A 19,942-nucleotide genomic window follows, 5' to 3' on the forward strand; every position below is an offset into this window, starting at 1 on the left:
CTTTTATGAAATATCCAAGATCATCTGGGTTTTCTGGAAGATTGAACATGTGTTCTGTCGCTAGTTTGACCACTTCAAGTACCTAAGCTGCAATGCAGCCTGTGTCGCGGGTTCGAATCCCGACGACCTTTGCTGCGAGTCACTCCCCATTTCATGTCAGTCTACTGTCCTATAAAATAAAGGCATAAAATACCCTAAATACTTCTTTAATAATAAAATAACAAAAATAACTAATAAACAAAAATGGGCTATCTATAAGCTTACAACGCGACTGACTTCAATTCAATGCAAATTACTGAAATCAGTTGTGGTGACTTAGAGCTTTAATGCATGTGACTATCTGTCCCACAGGACCAGGTTGACAGTATGTATGTACCTGGTGTTTGACTATCTGTCCCACAGGTTGACAGTATGTATGTACCTGGTGTTTGACTATCTGTCCCACAGGTTGACAGTATGTATGTACCTGGTGTTTGACTATCTGTCCCAGGGCCAGGTTGACAGTATGTACCTGGTGTTTGACTATCTGTCCCACAGGGCCAGGTTGACAGTATGTATGTACCTGGTGTTTGACTATCTGTCCCAGGGCCAGGTTGACAGTATGTATGTACCTGGTGTTTGACTATCTGTCCCAGGGCCAGGTTGACAGTGTGTATGTACCTGGTGTTTGACTATCTGTCCCAGGGCCAGGTTGACAGTATGTATGTACGGTACCTGGTGTTTGACTATCTGTCCCAGGGCCAGGTTGACAGTATGTATGTACCTGGTGTTTGACTATCTGTCCCACAGGGCCAGGTTGACAGTATGTATGTACCTGGTGTTTGACTATCTGTCCCACAGGGCCAGGTTGACAGTATGTATGTACCTGGTGTTTGACTATCTGTCCCAGGGCCAGGTTGAGGTCCACTTGGCATTTCCCAAACAGCTTGAGGTAGCTACTGCTGCCGGGCTGAGCCTTGCACTGGATCCGGTTGGACAGCTCCAGTTCTATGAGGCCCGTCTCAAAGCGCACCGCCCGCATGGATGGAGTGGTGGCCGTCATCTGGATGCCCTGGGAGTGGGACAAAAAAACATTACATTTCCATTGATATATAAAAGAACAAAAACAAACAAACAAACAAATACAATAAAAATACACTTCCTTGGCAACACTTAGAAGTAGGGCAGCACAGTATATAGAATATGTATCACAATATCAACATGCACAATATACATATAGCAAAAGCAATACATCACATTCCAACTATCCAGGTATAAAGGATGTTTTTGTTTGGATTAGAAGAAAATGTTTTAAGCGGAGCAGTGAGCCAGGTGCAATGTTTTCAGTAAAACCGGTTGTTGGAATGGAACTATAATCAATGTATTTCTTATTATTATTTTCAGTGTGTGCATACAATAGGCTTTGCATTGTCTGGGTTCTATATTATCAGTAAACCAAAGGCAGAAAGCCATTCAAACTGTATACTTCAATATTTGCTTACTTTTCGCGAGTTCTATCGACATTGCAATAATCAACAATGTTGTTGCATGATTTCATAATATCGTGCAGCCTTGGAAGGGACATCATCAATGAATGGGTTAATTGATCATTACATAAGTTAATTCTTGCCAGTTAATTGAACTCTGAGTGTGTAAACACTGACCCGTCCTGAATTTGACTGTGTGTAACTGGGATATGAGTCAGCATTGTGTAAACATAACCACTAGAGGAACGGGAGAAAAAATGGCGTACCTTGAACATGAGACTGAGTGAATAGAGCAGGATTTTGGGTTTGTCTGCATCGGTTGAGATGTCGTGTTCGTTCCACAGCGGGATGGGCTGCTCTCCTCCTGCAAAAACACACCATGTGTGTCACACATTGTTACCGCCAAAAAATAATTCCGACACAACCCACATCAAACACATTTCAAGCTCATATCTCAGTATTTACGCTGGAAGACTCCATATGTGTAGAACTATTATGGATGAAAGCTACACAGTGGCCACATTAAACATTTATGAAACATGAAAACTCATTGGCCAGGTTTACACATTTACAAATCTATTTACACATAAACAAGTCTTTATTGGTTGCTCTCTAGCTAAAAAAAAGAAAAAGAAAAAACAGAACTGGGAAAATAAAAAATAAAAAAGAACAGATCTGATGAGAGCGAGTTATGATTTGATAATGATGTATTGAGTTATGTATTGATTGTACAACACTTAGGTCAGCGGTTGTTTTTAAATGTCCATTCCCACATCCAGGTGTTTTGCAGTTTTTCCCATTATGCTTTGATGTCCTTGAGACAATCCAACAATGGTTTTAAAGAGTTTGCATCCTTCTGTTTCAAAGGCAGGTACCTAGATATTTAGAATCATATCATCTTATCTTATATCTCACAGCAAGCAATGGTAACCAAAAATATAACGATAATTAAATGAGTGTCCACAGACTCCACACTGAAGAACAATAAAGTTCTGTAAACAGTGGCCCGGTAATGCCAGCTACTGTAGCCTACCAGCTAGCGTTGGCTGTTCATAATCCTCTCCTCACCTCCGTTAATATCAAAACTTTCATAGGGTGAGTGAGACCCATTGCAGATGTCAATGTTTCTATCGTTCATGAAATCACTCTCAAAGTGATCCAAACAATATCGTTTATACGACTATCGTTGTAGTTGTGCTGTGGACTCTGCCACCCACTTCAGTTCAAACGGTTTTTCAAACAACAGATGTATAGTTATCGTGCGTGTTGTGAACGTCACTTCAGGGCCTGTGTGGTAGAGTTCACACGTCATGAGAACATGTGAGCGGATAGTGCAGTAACTGTAGCGTATGTACACACTCTGTATAGGATGTGTGCTGAACACACACAGGAACAAAAAATAGACATGTTGCGTACCTGACACCTTCTGGATGACTTCATTCACCTCCTTCATGAAGACCTTCTGCAGGAACACCAGGTGGTTCAGCAGGTCTGTGGTCAGGTTGTGTTCAAAGGAGCCGATCTGCACGGGGGACAGAGGTCAACGGTCATCATGTCTCAGATATGTGATGCACGTTGATTTCACCCATTTAGACCGGAGAAAGAATCGGTGTTGTTTTTAGAGTTCTTTTTTTTTAATTATCTTTTTAAAAGCAAACATTTGTAACTGAAATCTTTGCTTCTGGGGATTCTACAAATGTCTTCTAAATCTTGCTATAATATCAGTGGTGCTCAAACTTTTTCATGGCATGGACCACCAGAAAATTATATGTATTTGGCCACAGACCTCCATTTCAAAATATTTAGTTCCAGGGACCCCCATGAAGAAAAGATTGAGTTACAATTGTTCCCTTTAAAAAATATTTGCACGAATGTTCATTTAAAAAAAAAATAGCAGATCTACAAGCTCGTAGCTCTGTGCAGCGCTATGAGCTTGTACTTTCAAATGGACGAAATGCACGGTATATAGGGCTGAAGTGGTTAATGTATGTTTTGTAATAATAATCAAAATCTAGAAAGTAACTAGTAACTCAGGTTTTCAAATAATTGTGTTGGAGTAAAAGTACAGTATTTGCCTCGTAGTGGAGTGGAAGTAAAAGTACTGAAAATTGGAAATACCGGTACTCCAGTCAAGTAAAAAATACCTCAGAATTGTACTTAAGTACAGTGCTTGAGTAAAATGTACTTAAGTTACTTTACACCACCGCTAGTGTCCCAGCAGCAGTTGTTACCTCAGCCACACAGCGCAGGTAGTTGCCCTGCAGGTAGTTGCCCTGCTTGGCTGGGAAGTCGTCGGGGGCCCAGACCTGGTCCGAGTGGCTGTCGTGGTCCTCCATGATGTACTCCCCTGACATGGTGACCGGCGGCAGGTTGAGGCTGGCCGAAGGCGGCATGGTGGACATGTCCACCGGGGACACCTTGGACTGGAAGCACAGCTTGTGGTTGGGAAGCTCAAAGGTGAAGCTGGTCTGTGCGCCTGGAGGGACGGAGACATCAGAAAGATATTTAACACATTCAATCCGGGAACGCATCTGTGTCACCTGACATTTCTAGCAGATATACAAGCCCGTAGCGTGGCACCGAGTGCCGCGCTATGAGCTTGTAGATCTGCTACTTTTGAAAAAGAAATTGTGAAAATCTTTGAATATATATTTTGTGAACATTTGTAACTCAAATCTTTGCTTCTGGGGGCTCGTAAAACACTTTTTATTGTATTTTTTACAAATATTCGCTTTAAAATATATATATTCAAAGATTTGCACACATTTTCAAGATTTTTCAAAAAATAGCAGATGTTTCATAGCATGAGCTTGCAGATCTGCTATTTTTGAATAGCCAAAGAAATCTAAAATGACAGAGATGCGTATACAGTATATGTGTATACATTGTATGTTATGCTGGCATACTGACGGTTTGGCTGAAACACATTCATTGTTGCCCACAGACAACAAACAGAAATCGATGGGTGCTGGTTGTCCGTTTGTTCTGTTATTTGTCACAACTGTGCCACCGGCGAGAGCTGTGCATGAGAGCTGGCAGTTGGGTGGCCTGCATTTACTCTTTGTTTCAACATGTCTACATTTTAGCAATCAGACTAATGCCGATCACAAATGTAGGCAAAGCTCTTCATAAAATTCATGAAGTGTAAGTGTGTGTTTGGAGAGTTTGGAGAGACACATTACAGAGAAAACAAAAGCAACAAGTGAGCTGTGTGTTCTCGCATGCACAACTGGCCTGGCCCGCATTAAGTCACATTATGACCAGTCTGGCTTTTCTATACAAATTAACCAGTTAACCCATTTTGGGCGGGAACCCTTATTTGTAACTATACCTTTCAAGACGGGAGCACCTTTTGGGGTTCCTGTTGCTATGTACAGTATATAGCAACATCTTTTTTTTTGTCATTTTGACTAAATATTTGAAGTTTTTTTTAGAATCGGTCTCAGGTCTAAATGGGTTAAACCCCATTTATTTCCACCTGGGCTCTATACTAGGCCCACTTATGTTTTTGCTCTTTACTACATATCTTCGTCAAAAATAGTGATGCGTGGTGAGCTAGAAAAAACTATAGTTCAGAGAATGTTCGCCCTAGACACTAGGGTTCAAGTATTAAGGGAGTTCACACACACACACACACACACACACACACACACACACACACACCCACCGGTCATGCCGTGGCTCTTCATGCGGCCCATCTTGTACTCGGCCTTCAGCGAGGGCAGCAGAGCGGCTCCGATGGTGATGCCGTCCATCATGGCGCTGAACTTGAGGACGATGGGCTTCTTCTCCAGGCCCTCGGGGAGCTGGGGGAACTCGTTGGCCTCCACGGGCGTCTGGTTGATGCTGGCGGCCTTGTCAGAGGGCTGCGGGGTGGGTGTGTCCTCCCTGGTGGCCGTGGGACTGTAGAGGAAAAGGAGGCCAGACAGGAAACGTCAGACAAATGAACGGTCTGCCCCGAATATCTCTTGTAGGTGCAATTATCAGTTATTTTCTTAGATTATTATATTGATTACTTTTACGATTAATCGAATATAATTTTTTTCCATCAACAAATGGACAGAAAAATCGATTTTATAATCTATCTAATCGACTGATGAGTCTGATTCGCCAGTTAAGCCCTATTTTATACTGCGCCACGCACACATACAGAAAATAGCCTTTATTTTTAGAAGAAGAAAAAAATTGAAAAAAAAGGGAAATTTCAATGTTTTCCACCAAAATTGATCAACATTGTCAAAGATTATCACAAATGTGACCCGTTGTGAGCTTGTAGATCTGCTATTTTCGCAATTCATCATTGTATATCGGCTATTTGTTTCTGTTTCTGAACATTCTCGAAAATGACAATTTTCAATTAACTCATTCAAATAAAAAAATAATTGTGAACTGTGCCAGCAATTTTTCAATTTCTTATACCTTTTTTCAAGTAGTCACAGAATATTTATCTCCAGTATAATCGATCCCCTGATGGGTGCTAATCACTGAGGGTTGCACTGTGTGGTTTCACAAATGTGAACAAACATTAATTGTCTGCCTTTTGAAAATAACATAATAACATTGAAAAATACATAGTTAAAAAAAAGTGCTCAGCAGCTGAGATACAGCCTTTTTCAGTAATAAGTTAAACAAGAAGTGAATGGAGCAGCACATTTTCAAATGATGATATCTTGAGTTCTGAACTTTTTTTTTTTTTGTTTTGTACTTTTTTTTTCAAAAACACGTCATTGGCACGTTGCGCCATTGCGGTAAAACACGTGAAACACGTCAATGGCACTCAATGAGTTAAGGTTGAATTACTTGAGTGCATCTAAAATGAAACACAGCGTTCAAATCAATTCACAGACGATGACAGTAAAAGTGAACCCACATGTTGGACGGTTGCCGGATCAGGTCGGCGATCTGTTTGGAGAGCTGGTGGGAGCTGCGGACCATCATGCTGTGCAGCGTGGCCGGGTGCTGCGGGATGTTGATCATGATGGCGCCCACTTTGAAGACGGCGGCGTTGTTGGTCTTCAGGCCGCGCTGGGCGCTGTACAGCGCCTGGGACTTGGCGATGTTGCACTTCACCACCGTCCTGGGAACGGGCAGAGTGAGCAAAAACGACCACCGATGACATCACGGCTCCATGTGGACGTGGAAACAGCAGAGCCCGACACATGGATGGGTTTGGTCTATGTATTTTTTTTGACCGGTGGTTCTCAACCTTTTTTGGGATCACATCCAACCACTTAAGCCTACACATTATGTGGTCGGATGGGTGGGCCGCGTGCATTTTCAGAGCATGACTATTAGAATGATGAATCAATCGATTGTGTTCTAAATATTTTAATATCAATGTCATTTGCCAATTATTCGGGGGCCCACTTGCAATACCCTCGCGGCCCACCAGTGGTCCCCGGCCCACATGTTGAGAACCAGTGTTATCAGCGGTATCAGAAATCGCGCAACCGGTGCGTTCCGATTTCTTACCATTTAGAAATGTCCCAAAAAAAACAGCAAATCTACAAACTGTGAGCTTGCAGATCTGCTACTGTATGTGTGGATTTTTTAAAATGGGGATTAAGTGGTTAAATAAGTTCAGTTCATGTGTATTTAATATTTACTTGTTTGCTTGTTCATTGTATACAGTTAAATATTATATTCATATATCAAAGTTTAATTATTTTTTTGTCTATCAAAAAGTTACCTGTAAATTATTTTGTCATTTCTTTGCTTATGTTAAATGTTCTCAAATAGAAACTTTAATCAAATTAGAAAATTATGACTTTTTGTTTTTATAAAATATTGTCAAAATATCAGTAATCGGTATTCTGGTTGGTTATTGGACACAAGAAGATGTCATGGGTCGGGCTCTATATGGATGGATGGTGCCACATACATGTACCATTTACACACATAGTGACATAACTGACCTTTGTGGAATGACGGTGACAACAATACGGTCACACATGATGTGGTGTATCATACTGTATGGTGACAATACTGTCACACATGATGTGGTGTATCATACTGTATGGTGACAATACGGTCACACATGATGTGCTGAATAACGATAATATATCGTTGCTGTCGGGCAGAAACCTCTTCTCTCTATATTTGAACGTTTTGTGTGTAAGTTAATTGACAACTTGATCACACTGCAGCGTCACGGAAAAGCATACAAAGTAACAGATCTACAAGCTCAAAACGTTTTGAGCTTGTAGATCTTTTCCACCCGACAGTGACGATACGTTGTCTTTGCAGAAAGGTTTTCAGCTGCTCGTAGCAAATCGTACAACTACTATCAATGCATAGAGATGAAATGGAATGGTGTTAAAATAATCAACCTGTACAATACAAAAACACAATGACAATAAAGCAAAGTGGTGAGGCAGAATGTTACCATACAAATGAGTTCAATCAATTCATGTAAAAAAAAAAAAGAAGATCTTTGTGGGGTTCTCTCTCCTGATTGGAGAAAATTGGTGTCCCACCAGACAATGTATTTTCTGTTTACTAAAGAGCCGGAGACGGGGAGACCCCTGTTAGCAATGATTACTATCAAAATCTAGAGCTCTGAGTGTTTGACTAAGAACTTTGTTTTAACCAAAACATATCACTTACATCACCTTTAAGTACAGGTAAGTTAGTGGTGTCATAAAAATGTGTTAATTTGATGAAACTTAGAACCGTGTTTTAATGAACGTAGGTATACGTATAACATGTGGGGACAAACTGCTCACTTCAAAATAAATCCATAAAATGAGGCCAAAAGCACAGACAAATGAGAATGAGGTCTGGTTTGGGTCTGACGTCAGTAACATTAAAACATACAGAAACTCTTGTTTGGCTGTGCTGGTAGGAGAGGTTGGGAAGTCCTCCAGTCTACGCAAGTAGTAGGAAGAGAGAAGCAGGGACAGTCAAAAACCAAACACAATCGACACAGAGGTTCAAATAGTTCCAGGACAACATCCCCCGTTTTGCAGATAACTTAAAAAGAAAATTGCTACTACTCATACAGATTTTGTCCAAAACTCACCCAAATAGGCTATATGCACAGCTGCCATATTGGGAATGAATTGGGCCCCTTCCTTACTTCCTTCACAGGTGTTACCAATGATACTAATTAAGGCTCTGTTCCATTGTGGCATAGTGGTTGTCTTATTTTCAAGGACCCCCAATCCCCCATAACTCTGAGAGTTATGGGGGATGAACCAAATGGACCAAATGGACCCGTAAGGGTCCATTTGGTTCCATTTGTACACTCTCAGAGTTACACACCCACCATAAGGGGCCATTTGGAAACCAAAATGGAGTGTTTCTAGTGAGCCAACATGCACGATATCAGCACCCTGACCAGAATGGAACAGAGCCTTAATTAGCATCATTGGTAAGACCTGTGAAGGAAGTAAGAAGAGGCCCAATTTCTTTCCAATATGGCTGCTGTGCATAGAGCCTATAGACCCCTTAACAGACGACGTCATACTGGCTGCGTGCAGCCAGTATGCGCGCAACGAAACCCATTATATCAGGTCTCGTTAGGACGCGTCTCACTAGCCAACACACACAAGAGGGGGTTGGGGTGTGCTGAAACCAGTGCACCCCGAAACAGGTTGGGAATTGATTGCGTGAAACAATCACCTGTGCGTCCAGGCTCAATGTTAGTAAACAAATAATTGGTCTAAGCCTATACTGTAGGTACACCTCATCTCTGTGACGCTTTGCACGCACACTCCCAGTAGGCCAAAAAAAGAACTGCGACCTCAAATATTTCAAATCTGCCTCATGGCGGTGCTATAAAAAGTCACAACACAGCCCTGGCCTGGGGGGGGTCTGTTCTCCGAGTTGCACTCTTTTCTAGTTATCTAACTCACTCACTAGTAACAATAGCACAACTCACTCACAAGTTACGATAGCATTACTCACTCACTAGTTACTATATCATAACTCACTCACTAGTTAATATATCATAACTCACTCACTAGTTACGATATAACTCACTTACTAGTTACGATAGCATAACTCACTCACTAATTATTAAAGAGCTTAATGCAGTTCAAAGTTGAATGTTGAACATAAAAATAATTTCAGGCCAGAAGAATAAAATCCAGACTGGGCATCATGATGCATATAGTGTTTTGTCATTTTGTCTTAAAAAGAAAATACAACAGAAAAGTATATTTCTATCTTGAAGTCAATGTTCATATTAGACTAGAGTTGTTACGATACCAGTATTGAAAAAGCTGCTGATATACTGCCTACAATGCTAGTATTGGTATCGGCAAGTATGCCAGTCTATGCCAATCCGATACCACTATTCCTAGATCAGTGGTTCTCAAACTTTCTTTTTATTTCGAGGACCCCCATAACTCTGAGAGTGTACAAATGGAACCAAATGGACCTGTACAATCTCAGAGTTACAGACATGTAAGAGTCCATTTGGAACCCTGAGGGTCCCTGGACCCCACTTTCAGAACCACTGTCCTAGATTCTAATTTATTTTCGTATCGGATTGGTACTCGGTATTGACCGATACGGAATCGGCATCGGGAAGGAAGAACATGGTATCGGTACATCTATAAAGTTTAGACTGAAGCATAGTGATATGTGTCTTGCTGAACAGACATGCAGTGTGAAGGTGAGGGGGTGACCGCTCATACTATACATACTGGATGTCAGGTGTGATTCCCTCCAGCAGGACGATGTTGACTCCTCCTATGTGAGCCGATGCACATGTTTCTGTCATCTTCTGGTGCAGGATGTCTACGGAAGACACACATGCATGTTGTCTCATTCATTCAAAGCACACTGAGAGGAACAGCCTGAGTTATAGTCAGGTGCAGATCTAAGAGCTTACAATGCATTTTCTTTGCACTAGATTATCGGACTTCCCAAACCAACACTTTCTGATATGAACAATAAGGCCATCACGCGCTTAGCACTCACAATGGCAAGAGACACTGATCATCCCTTACATTGTCACCTCGAACTTAGGCCATCTGGACTAAGATACAGAACTTTGAAATGTGGAAAAAAGGTTGTTTTAGTATAAGTTTTGTCCCTTCAGCCATTGCGGCATTAAACAAACTGCCTCACTGATGGGACGTTTTTTTGTGTATACTGGGGACTCCATGTGTTGTCTTGATGTTATGTTGTTATGCGTAATGTTGTTCTGTGCTATATGGTTTATGTGTTTATCCGTTTAACAGACTGTGAAGATGAATATCCCTGAGGGGACAATAAAGACATTATTATTATAATTGAGATGGATAGAGACGATGAGGTTGGTTGAAAACTTGCTCACCTCACCTTCTCCGTTTATACTGTCGCTCATTGGAAACAAACAGGATTTCTATCTCATTGGGAACATCTTGTGATCTCATCTCTTACTGTTCGAGGCTGAGACAACTATATATATAGCCTTTAAACAAGGACAATGTTACTGGGGTGGAGCTCTAATATAACGTTCAGATCTACACAACGTCATATTATAATTGTTTGGTTCATAGGGCAGCTCACACAACATGTCCCTGGTGAACCAATCACATTATTTATTTTGTGCAACAAGTCATCACAGACTAGTGCTGGCTCAATCAATGATGTTGTCTTAGAACTCGACAATGGTTCAGACATTGTGATTGTTTAAACAATTTAAAAGAAGACTTTTGAAACATGTAGGCTATCTAAATGAATGTCTGGCATGTGTCCGTGGTGATGTCCATTGAAGCCTCACCTTTCATCTTCTCCTTCAGCGTGAAACTGCCGTGAATCTTCTTCAGCTCGGCCTCCATGGTGAGGCCTCCGATGTCGGCCTCCAGGTGCGTGCGGTTCACCATGCCGATGCCGAACACGATGAGCGTGACGTGCTGCGGCTCAGAGCTCACCAGGCTCCTCCGTCTGCCGCCGGCGCCCGCCGGTTTGTTGGGCGTGTTGGGCTCCTGTTCGTTCTCGTAGATCACCCTGCACAGAGGCTCCGAGGGGCTGCGCCCACCATCTGCACAACAAGGTTTTTTTTTATATTATCAGTTATTGATATGAGAACCCACAGCATGTGACAGTTAACACAGTGGCTGCCAGCTTCTTTTTTTTTTTCCTACAGTAGGCTGCCAGACTTTTTCAATGAGAAAAAAAAAGTACTTAGGAGCCGAGATACAGAATTTTTAAGTTTTAAGTTACAAGGAAGTGTCTGGGAGTCTAAATCTTCGGAAAATCATATCTCCTTGGTCTTTGTTTAAAAAAAAAAAAAAAAAAAAAAAACTTTTATTTTGAAAAAAAAATGTTTTTGAAAGAACGCAGATCTGCGTCCTTGGCAATTTGCGGGCTTTTGCGCAAATGAACGCAGATCTGCGTCCATGGCAGCCAATGTGTTAAGAATACAAAAATAAATAAGTCCTTTTTTTTTTTTTACAAAGTGATGATGATTTAGGACTGTAGGAAACCTTTGAAAAAAAAAAAACTTTTCTTTGACTCTCATTCCCCCCCCCAATTGTTTTTCCGACTCTGTACATATAGTGTTTTTCTGTACTTTTATGATGATATTTAACTGTTTGGTGCAACTTTATATGTTTATGAATTGAATACCAAGGACCCCAATGGAAACAAGACCGCAAGGACTTTTTTGGACGTCCCTTTTAGACAAAGTGTTTAACTGTACTGTTTATACATTTATGCCAAATAAAATATTCAATCAATCAATCAAAAAAAGACAAGAAAATGACAAGAAAGAAAGAAAGAAAGAAAGAAAGGCAGGCAGAACCAGACAGAAAGACAGAGACAGTGCCAGACAGACAGACAGACAGACAGACAGACAGAGTACCAGACAGGGCGTTGTTCTGGGGGGAGTGTTTCTCCAGTATGCCGGTGGGGTCAGAGATGAGCGAGTAGAAGTTGAGCAGCTTGTACATGTTCTGCCAGCACTCTGCGGACGGCTCGCTCTGCTCCGACACCGTGATGGAGTCCGAGTCGTCCATCTGGATGGCCATGTGGTCCGCCACGTCGCGAGAACCCTTCCTGGACACCTGCAACGGTCACACACGTTAGGAAGACAAGGACACATGCGGACGGACGGCACGAGACCACATCACCTCCGATTCGATTTTATTCCGATTATTGCGATTCCAATACATGATTTATTTCCCCCTGACTGTGTGACTAATAAATAAAGTGCTTTCTAATGATCCATAATGAAAACAGAATAATTTACTTCCATTATCTTTTATTGATATATTTGGCAAAATCAACAATTGCAGAAAACCAAGAAAATAGTCCTTTAAAAAGTCCTTTTTTGTAAAATACTGACTTAAAACAAAGGCTTCTCAATATTCTGATAACCAACCAAAATCTGTCTGCTGCTCTACAATTAGTCATAATTTTAGTCATCATAGCTTAGTCTTTATTTAGCTTTCGTCAGAAAAAAGGTAGTTGACGAACATTTTTCGTCAAAGTTTTAGTCAACAAAATGATATCAGTGGGACTCTAGTGGGGAGTGTATGCTACCTTGGAGGTGCGTCTCTCGGAGCGTCCCAGAGTGCTGCGTCCTCGCTGCTCCCTCCTCCCCAGCGTGTCCATGGCCGACGGGGGTCCTCCGCCAGAGGCTCCGCCCCGCTTGCCCTTCAGGGTCTGGGTGTTGGAGGCGGGGCCGCCGCCGCGCGGCGCTCCGTTCAGGCTGCCCCGCGAGCTGCGGCTGAAGTCCGAGGAGCGGAAGTAGCGGTACGGGCGCACCTTGAAGGTGGGCGTGGGCGAGGCCGAGCCCGCCGTGTAGCGACTCAGCTTGATGTCCGTCTGCGTGGCCTGGAGGGAGAGGATGCACTTTTATTGATACTGATACTATTATTGGTAATAGGCTCTATGCACAGCAGCCATATTGTAAGACATTCACAGGTGTTACCAATGATGCTAATGAAGGCTCTGTTCCATTCTGGTCAAACGGAGTCAGGGTGCTGATATTGTGCATGTTGGCTCACTGGAAACACTCCCAAATGGCCCTTTACAGGTGTGTAACTCTGAGAGTGTACAAATGGAACCAAATGGACCCTTACGGGTCCATTTGGTTCCATTTGTACACTCTCAGAGTTATGGGGGTCGTGGAAATCTGAAATTCAAAAATCTGAGAACCACTGTGCTACACTAAATGGAACAGAGCTTTCATTAGTATCACTGGTAACACCTGTGAAGGAAGCGATAATATGGCTGCTGTGCATAGAGCCTATAGACAGGTTTCCTGTTAGTAAAAATGAGAGGATATGACCGCGCAGAGGAGGGGGAAGCCTATAGAGGGCGCCATTACCCGCAGCAGCTCTGGTCAAATGTCCATTCAAAAAATAAATGATCTTCACCGGGTTTAATGAAAGTAGATTAAATTATGCAGTTTGTAATACCTTGTTTACTCAATAAAAATGATTTGTCGGAAGTTGGATCTGTTTGTATATAATAGCAGCATTATGCCTATTATGCCTATAATAGCAGAATTATGGCTCTAACTCCCGAACATAACAACAGAGTGAACGGCGCAACAATTCGTTTCCCCCGAGCATGCGCAGATTGCGCATTCTGCTCTGTGATGACGTCGCAAGCTAAAATCCTTGATTTTGCAATGAAATATGCAGGGGTTTTATGTGATTGTATGCGATGAAATTGTGGGAAGTTGCGAAATCTGCGGAAATATGTGAAACATGCGAAAAGTTGCAAAATATGAAAAAATATGCATATCATGCAATGTGATGTGATGCGCATATTATGCGATGCGATGCACCCTTTTCTTTTTAAAGTGACCCCGCATAATTATGCGCATTATCGCATTATTTTCTGGAGGGTCTAGGTAATGATACACGTCTGGATACTGATAACACTACACAAAAAAAAACTATATAGCACCATCTACTATTTTTGAAAAATATTGAAAATGTTTTGAATCATTTAGATACATTGTTTTACATAATTCTGGGGGTCCAGCAAATCTTTTATTGTGATGTGTGTGTCACTGCAATAAACTACCTGGTCAAACAAAAATAAAGGCATCTTTGAGTTAATAAATGCAACCGAAACATGCTAAGATCTTGATAGCATATGATCTTGATCGTATGATCGCTATGATCTTGCAGATCGGCTATTTTAAGATTGGACTTAATAACCCATTAATACCTGGAACGCATCTGTGTCAGTTTAGATTTCTTTGGCTATTCAAAAATAGCAGATATACAAGCTCATAGCGCGGCACCGAGTGCCGCGTTATGAGCTTGTAGATCTGCTATTTTTTTCCCAAAACTGTTAGGATTTAGAAAACATTTTTAAGAATGGCCTCATGTCTTAATGGGTTAATAGATTTTCGTGTCTCAATACATTCTGAACCGGCTCCTTAGCAGAACCAGGTTTTTTTTCTAGCGCCATGCGTACCTTGATGTCATCGATCATGGTGCTGAACTGGTGGATGAGGCGGACCAGGGCCATGTCCACGCGCTGGCTGATGGCCTGGCAGGCCGCCGTGAAGTCACAGTGGAAGGTGTTGTAGTGGCGGCGGTTCAGGTCGTGGAAGGACAGCGGGGCGGCGGCCGGGCCCTGGGGAGCGCTGGTGGACTTCTCCATCACCACCGCGTTCAGGCTGAACGTCTCGATGAGCAGAGCCGGCTTGAACTCCAACGGAGGGAGATTCACTGTGCCTTGTCTGGAGCGAGGGAGGGAGGGAGGGAGGGGGGAGAGAGAGAGAGAGAGAGAAAGAGACATAAATAGTCAGACAGACAGACACACAGACAGAGAGATATGATTGTGCATTTCAGTTCGCTGTTGAAGGTCTATAGAAACACACTATTTAGGTGGGGTTGGCGAAAGGGCCTACTCTGTGTGGAGTTTGCATGTTCTCCCCGTGTCTCCTAGGGTAGTTAATACCCTCACAAAAACATGTAGTAATCCTGGTCACTATACTGCCTCCCCCTGGTCAGCCGGGGCGCCTGATGGAGGGGAAGGGAACTGGTTGGAATAACGTGTTCCTTCCACGCGCTACGTCCAACCAGGGAAACTCCCCCCTGTCAGGTAACAAGAAGGTCAGTTGGCTCTCATGCATTGAAGGAGGCATGAGCTCGGCCCTGGCCTCCCTAGGCAGGTGGGGGGAGTGTAGTGCCCAGGATCACTTAGCAAATTGGCACCGGGTGAAAAAAGGGTTACAAAATCGAGGGATAAAAAAAATTATAGAAAAAAAGAAACACACTACCGTAAATTTCGGACTATAAGCCGCGACTTTTTTTCCCATTTTTCGACCCTGCGGCTTATAGACGGGTTTCCTGTTAGTAAACATGAGAGGAATATGACCGCGCAGAGGAGGGGGAAGCCTATGGGTGCGTTTGGAAATTACGCACCGGAGCACACTCGCCTATTAGTTTGTATTGGCCAGTGCGCTCACTGCCGCTCAGGGCTGTATTTTCGAACGCGCCTTTCACCCGGGCATGCGCAGATTGCGCATTCTGCTCTGTGATGACGTCGCGCGGAAATCCGTCTATATAACGGTGCGGCTTATCTATGGATTTTTATAGCTAACGGCCACTAGGGGACCTCCTAAATCTAGGGATTTTACACCCGCGGCTTATAGTCCAGTGCGGCTTATATATGTACAAATCATTCAATTTAGCTGCTGCGGCTTATATTCAGGTGCGGCTTATAGTGCGAAAATGACGGTATTTAACATACAGTACAATCCATACTGTTGTGAATTTCTACGTGTTCCTTCAATTCCCATGATGCATTGCATTGTAAGCATCGGGCTGGCGGTCCCATTTGGTCTGGTCATTTCAGTAATATAACCCTCAGCCTAATCGTCTCAGCACTTTTCTCTACTGATCAGCACCGAGTACAGGTCTTCTCAGATCCACTCGGGTATTACACATAAATAATCAAACACACCCGGACCCCAGTGACCATGATAAACCTGTACGGGTCTCGGCTACTGTTCGGGTATTTCCGGTTAGGGGTGGGCCCGTGAAGACCCCTAGTCCCCGGACGGACCCCACGTTGGGCATGTACCTGCGCGAGCGCTTGTTCTTGCGTTCCTTGGAGGTGTCGGAGTCGACGATGTCGGCGCGCAGGCACTCCAGGGTCCCAGAGAAGGAGAGGTGCTCTCCAAAGTACATCTTGTAGCTCAGAGGAGTGCTGTCCTGGGCCTGGATGCCTGTGTGGCTCAGCAGAGGCTTGAACACCACCTGGAGGGTGGAGAGAACCAACAATTCATCGCTTTACAAAAGGTTCTAATCAACTATATATACTTTGTCATATGACAAATAGTGAAAATAACTGATCTATAAGCTCAGTGAGAAAGACCGACAGACAGACAGACAGACAGAGACAGAAACCTCATGTCACCAGGCTTTCCACACGGAATCCACACTGGATTTTGCATTCCAAACTGACCTGTGTGATTCGGTCTAGGTCACGCCTACTCAAAGAAAAAGAAGTGGGGGAAATAATTGGTTTCTGGTAACCTCGCATCACCAGTCTTTCCACCTCGGAGGAAAGCCTGGTATTCGTTATTAAATTGTCGTGTGGTCGTGTGATCCGGTCTAGGCCGGTAAAAAAAAAAAAAAAAGCTTCCGGCTTCGGGGTGTATTGGGTTCCGGTTTTGCAGAGACGCTTTGTTTTGGTTCCCCTGTTTTTTTCCCCAATCCCTACTTAAATGGAATAGAATTTTCCCCGTCGGATAACAAAGGTAGACAGACGCTAAATAGTCTCCGGAAAGTACACTCACGTTTATATTCATTTTGTATTTTAAAAATAAGCTAAACTACGCCGCATCAAGGATTTTATTAGGAAGGCCCTATTCTGGTCACTATACTGCCTCCCCCTGGTCAGCCGGGGCGCCTGATGGAGGAGAAGGGAACTGTTTGGAATAACGTGTTCCTTCCACGCGCTATGTCCAACCAGGGAAACTCCCCCCTGTCGGGTGATAAGAAGCGGCCTGCTTGCTCCTCATGCATTGAAGGAGGCATGAGCTTCAGCTTGGGCTCTCCCTAGGCTGGCAGAGGGTAGGTAGTGCCCAGGATTACATAGGCAATTGGCACTGGGTGAAAAAAATGTGGGTTACAAAATCGTGGGATAAAAATTATTTAAAAAAAAAAAAAGGAAGGCCCTATTACAATGCCCTTGATCGCCTGATGACGCGGATGACGCACCTGGTCACGTAGGGTTGCTTCCGCTCCCGACCGGATCATAAACCCGAAAAATCACACCCTGTGTTATTTTTCTTTTAAGTTAAGCCCCGCCTTTGGGGCGGGGCTTAACTAATTTCAGTTCGTCCCTATTGGTGGTCTGAGTCCACTTACCAAATTTGTACTTGGTAGCATGCTGCAAACTGGAATAATGGCTGTTTAAAGCCCAGCCAATGGGCAGACAGAGGGGGCGGGGCTTAAGTAATTACAGTTCGTCCCTATTGGTGGTTTTAGTCCATGTACAAAATTTGTACTCCGTAGCATGCTGCGAACTTGAGTTATGGCTGTTTAAAGGCCAGCCAATGGGAAGACAGAGGGGGCGGGGCTTCAGCAATTAATGCTCGTCCCTATTGGTGGTCTAAGTCCACATACCAAATTTGGACTTGGTGGCATGCTGCAAACTGGAGTTATAGCTGTTTAAAGCCCCGTGTTCATACGGACGGACGGACGGACGGACGGACATAACATACGGACGGACGGACACACAAATGTAGAGCGGCTGGCACCGCTAAAAAGGTATTGATCCCAGGCTAGGTTTCTGGTAGTGGGTTCTGGTTGGTGCCACATTGTTTTGTTCCCCCACATGATGCGAATCAATTATTTTAGTCTTGCTTGTCGCGCTTACGCGTTAGAATAAAAGATAGATATACCAAACGATTATTACGCCAAAATAAACTAAACTATTACACCAAACCAGTGGTCGCCTGATGACGTTAAGTTATATCCACTCTAGAACGGATCAGACAACCGAAAAACAAGTCGATCCCAGTCTAGTCAGACAGAGACAGACAGACAGACAGACCTGAGCGTCAGCCAGCTGGACGGCAGCGGGACACTGGTTGCCCTCCTCCTCCCTGTCGGCCATCAGGTCGTCCTGACTGGTGCTGTGCTGGGAGTGCTGCGAGGGTGTCCCGTCCAGGGTGTTCTGGTCGCTGGAGAGCACCGTGTTGAAGTCCGACGCCGACGCGATGGTGGGCAGGGTGCACGTACCCCCTGAGAGAGACACAGATTGATTGATCGGCCGATTGATTGATTGAAGGCTTTATTAACCCATTAAGACTAAATCCTAACAGTTTTTTGAAAAAAATATAAAAAATATTATTTCACGATTTTTCAAAAATAGCAGATCTACAAGCTTGTAGCGCGGCACTCGGCATGACATGACATTTGTAGAAACGGCTTCAGGTCTTAATGGGTTAAGAAGTGTGATGATAACACAGGTTGTACAGCCTAAGGTTATGCTAAAAGGATAACACAAGAACCCCCCAGCGGGCTCGTTTCCATTGTGGTCCATTGAACTCAATTCATCAGTAATAATTGTGGTTGCTGTAAGGTGTAAACAGTTGTATGTCCGAAAACCTTTTTTATCATTTTTTGAAGAAAAAAAACAAACATTTTAGAAATAGTGAAAATAGCCGATCTACAAGCACACAACTTCTCACATTGTGAGGGGTTGTGAGCTTGTAGATCGGCTATTTTCACTATGTTTGTGCAACACTTCTATGATGAAATAGGGTATTCATTTATGATAAAACATAAAAACATTGAAATATGGAGTGACAATATAATAAATACAAGAGAGAGAAGGTATTCTAACTACTGGGAGTAGTGCTGCAACACAATCCAACTAATCTGTGATAAAACAATAATCCATTTTATTGAAATCATTGTTCAATAATAGCAAAAATAACAAATCGACAAGCTCACAACATGTGACCTTGTAGATCTGCTATGTTCGCGTCACGTTTTCAGCTCGCAGATGAGGTACTTTTGCCGAATGTTTGGCTATTTTTGCTGAATGTACTATGGCACTGGTACTTTGGAAGAAACACCAACAAGGAACATTTTGGGAGCAGATTGACAGAAGATTCCAACAACATGATTCAACAGCCACTCATTCTGTGCGTATGGAGAGCATAGGCAGACCTGTCCAATGAGGAAGAATCTTAGTGCAATCAACTATCAAAAGCAGAACATTAAATGATAGAGAAAAATAATTACCCATCGTTCTGCGATACGTGGACTAAATAAAGATGACATTTTACGCGTTTTGTGTATCACAAGAACCCATTGTGGAAATATTGCATGTTGCTTTGAGAGGCAATGGCTTGTTTGCAGTTTGTTCTGTCAACAGTGTTTACCCCCCCCCCCCCCCTTTTTTCTAATCTTTATTTACCCAGGGGAGGTTGCTGAGCACGGATGCTCTTTTTCAGCAATGCCCTGCTTCGCACTCACACAGCACAGACATACAGAGTCAGGGAGACTAACAACCAACGAACTTACTGGACCAATCAGCTGACTAGTTGA

At 43.1% G+C, this 19,942-nt stretch overlaps 1 protein-coding gene across 17 annotated transcripts in view; it reads right to left on the reverse strand.

Annotated features, from left to right (window-relative positions):
- Positions 1–19,942, reverse strand: part of kiaa1109 (KIAA1109) — a 153,289-nt gene that overhangs the window by 59,067 nt on the left and 74,280 nt on the right. For all 17 annotated transcript variants that reach the window (XR_014599773.1, XM_084044171.1, XM_084044170.1 and 14 more), the window contains exons 48-60: positions 18,438–18,628; positions 16,458–16,633; positions 14,841–15,108; positions 12,945–13,238; positions 12,265–12,466; positions 11,182–11,442; positions 10,118–10,211; positions 6,337–6,543; positions 5,134–5,369; positions 3,698–3,942; positions 2,883–2,988; positions 1,733–1,830; positions 866–1,051 (exon numbers count right to left, since the gene is read on the reverse strand). Coding sequence is in view for 16 of the 17 variants with exons in the window: in XM_084044171.1 (XP_083900297.1) it covers positions 866–1,051; positions 1,733–1,830; positions 2,883–2,988; positions 3,698–3,942; positions 5,134–5,369; positions 6,337–6,543; positions 10,118–10,211; positions 11,182–11,442; positions 12,265–12,466; positions 12,945–13,238; positions 14,841–15,108; positions 16,458–16,633; positions 18,438–18,628 (2,564 nt within the window). In the remaining variant the exon portion in view is untranslated. The remainder of the gene's footprint in view (positions 1–865; positions 1,052–1,732; positions 1,831–2,882; positions 2,989–3,697; positions 3,943–5,133; positions 5,370–6,336; positions 6,544–10,117; positions 10,212–11,181; positions 11,443–12,264; positions 12,467–12,944; positions 13,239–14,840; positions 15,109–16,457; positions 16,634–18,437; positions 18,629–19,942) is intronic.

The sequence above is a fragment of the Gymnoscopelus microlampas genome, assembly GCF_963454915.1.
Source record: "Gymnoscopelus microlampas genome assembly, chromosome: 20".
In the NCBI taxonomy this organism is placed as follows: Eukaryota; Metazoa; Chordata; class Actinopteri; order Myctophiformes; family Myctophidae; genus Gymnoscopelus; species Gymnoscopelus microlampas.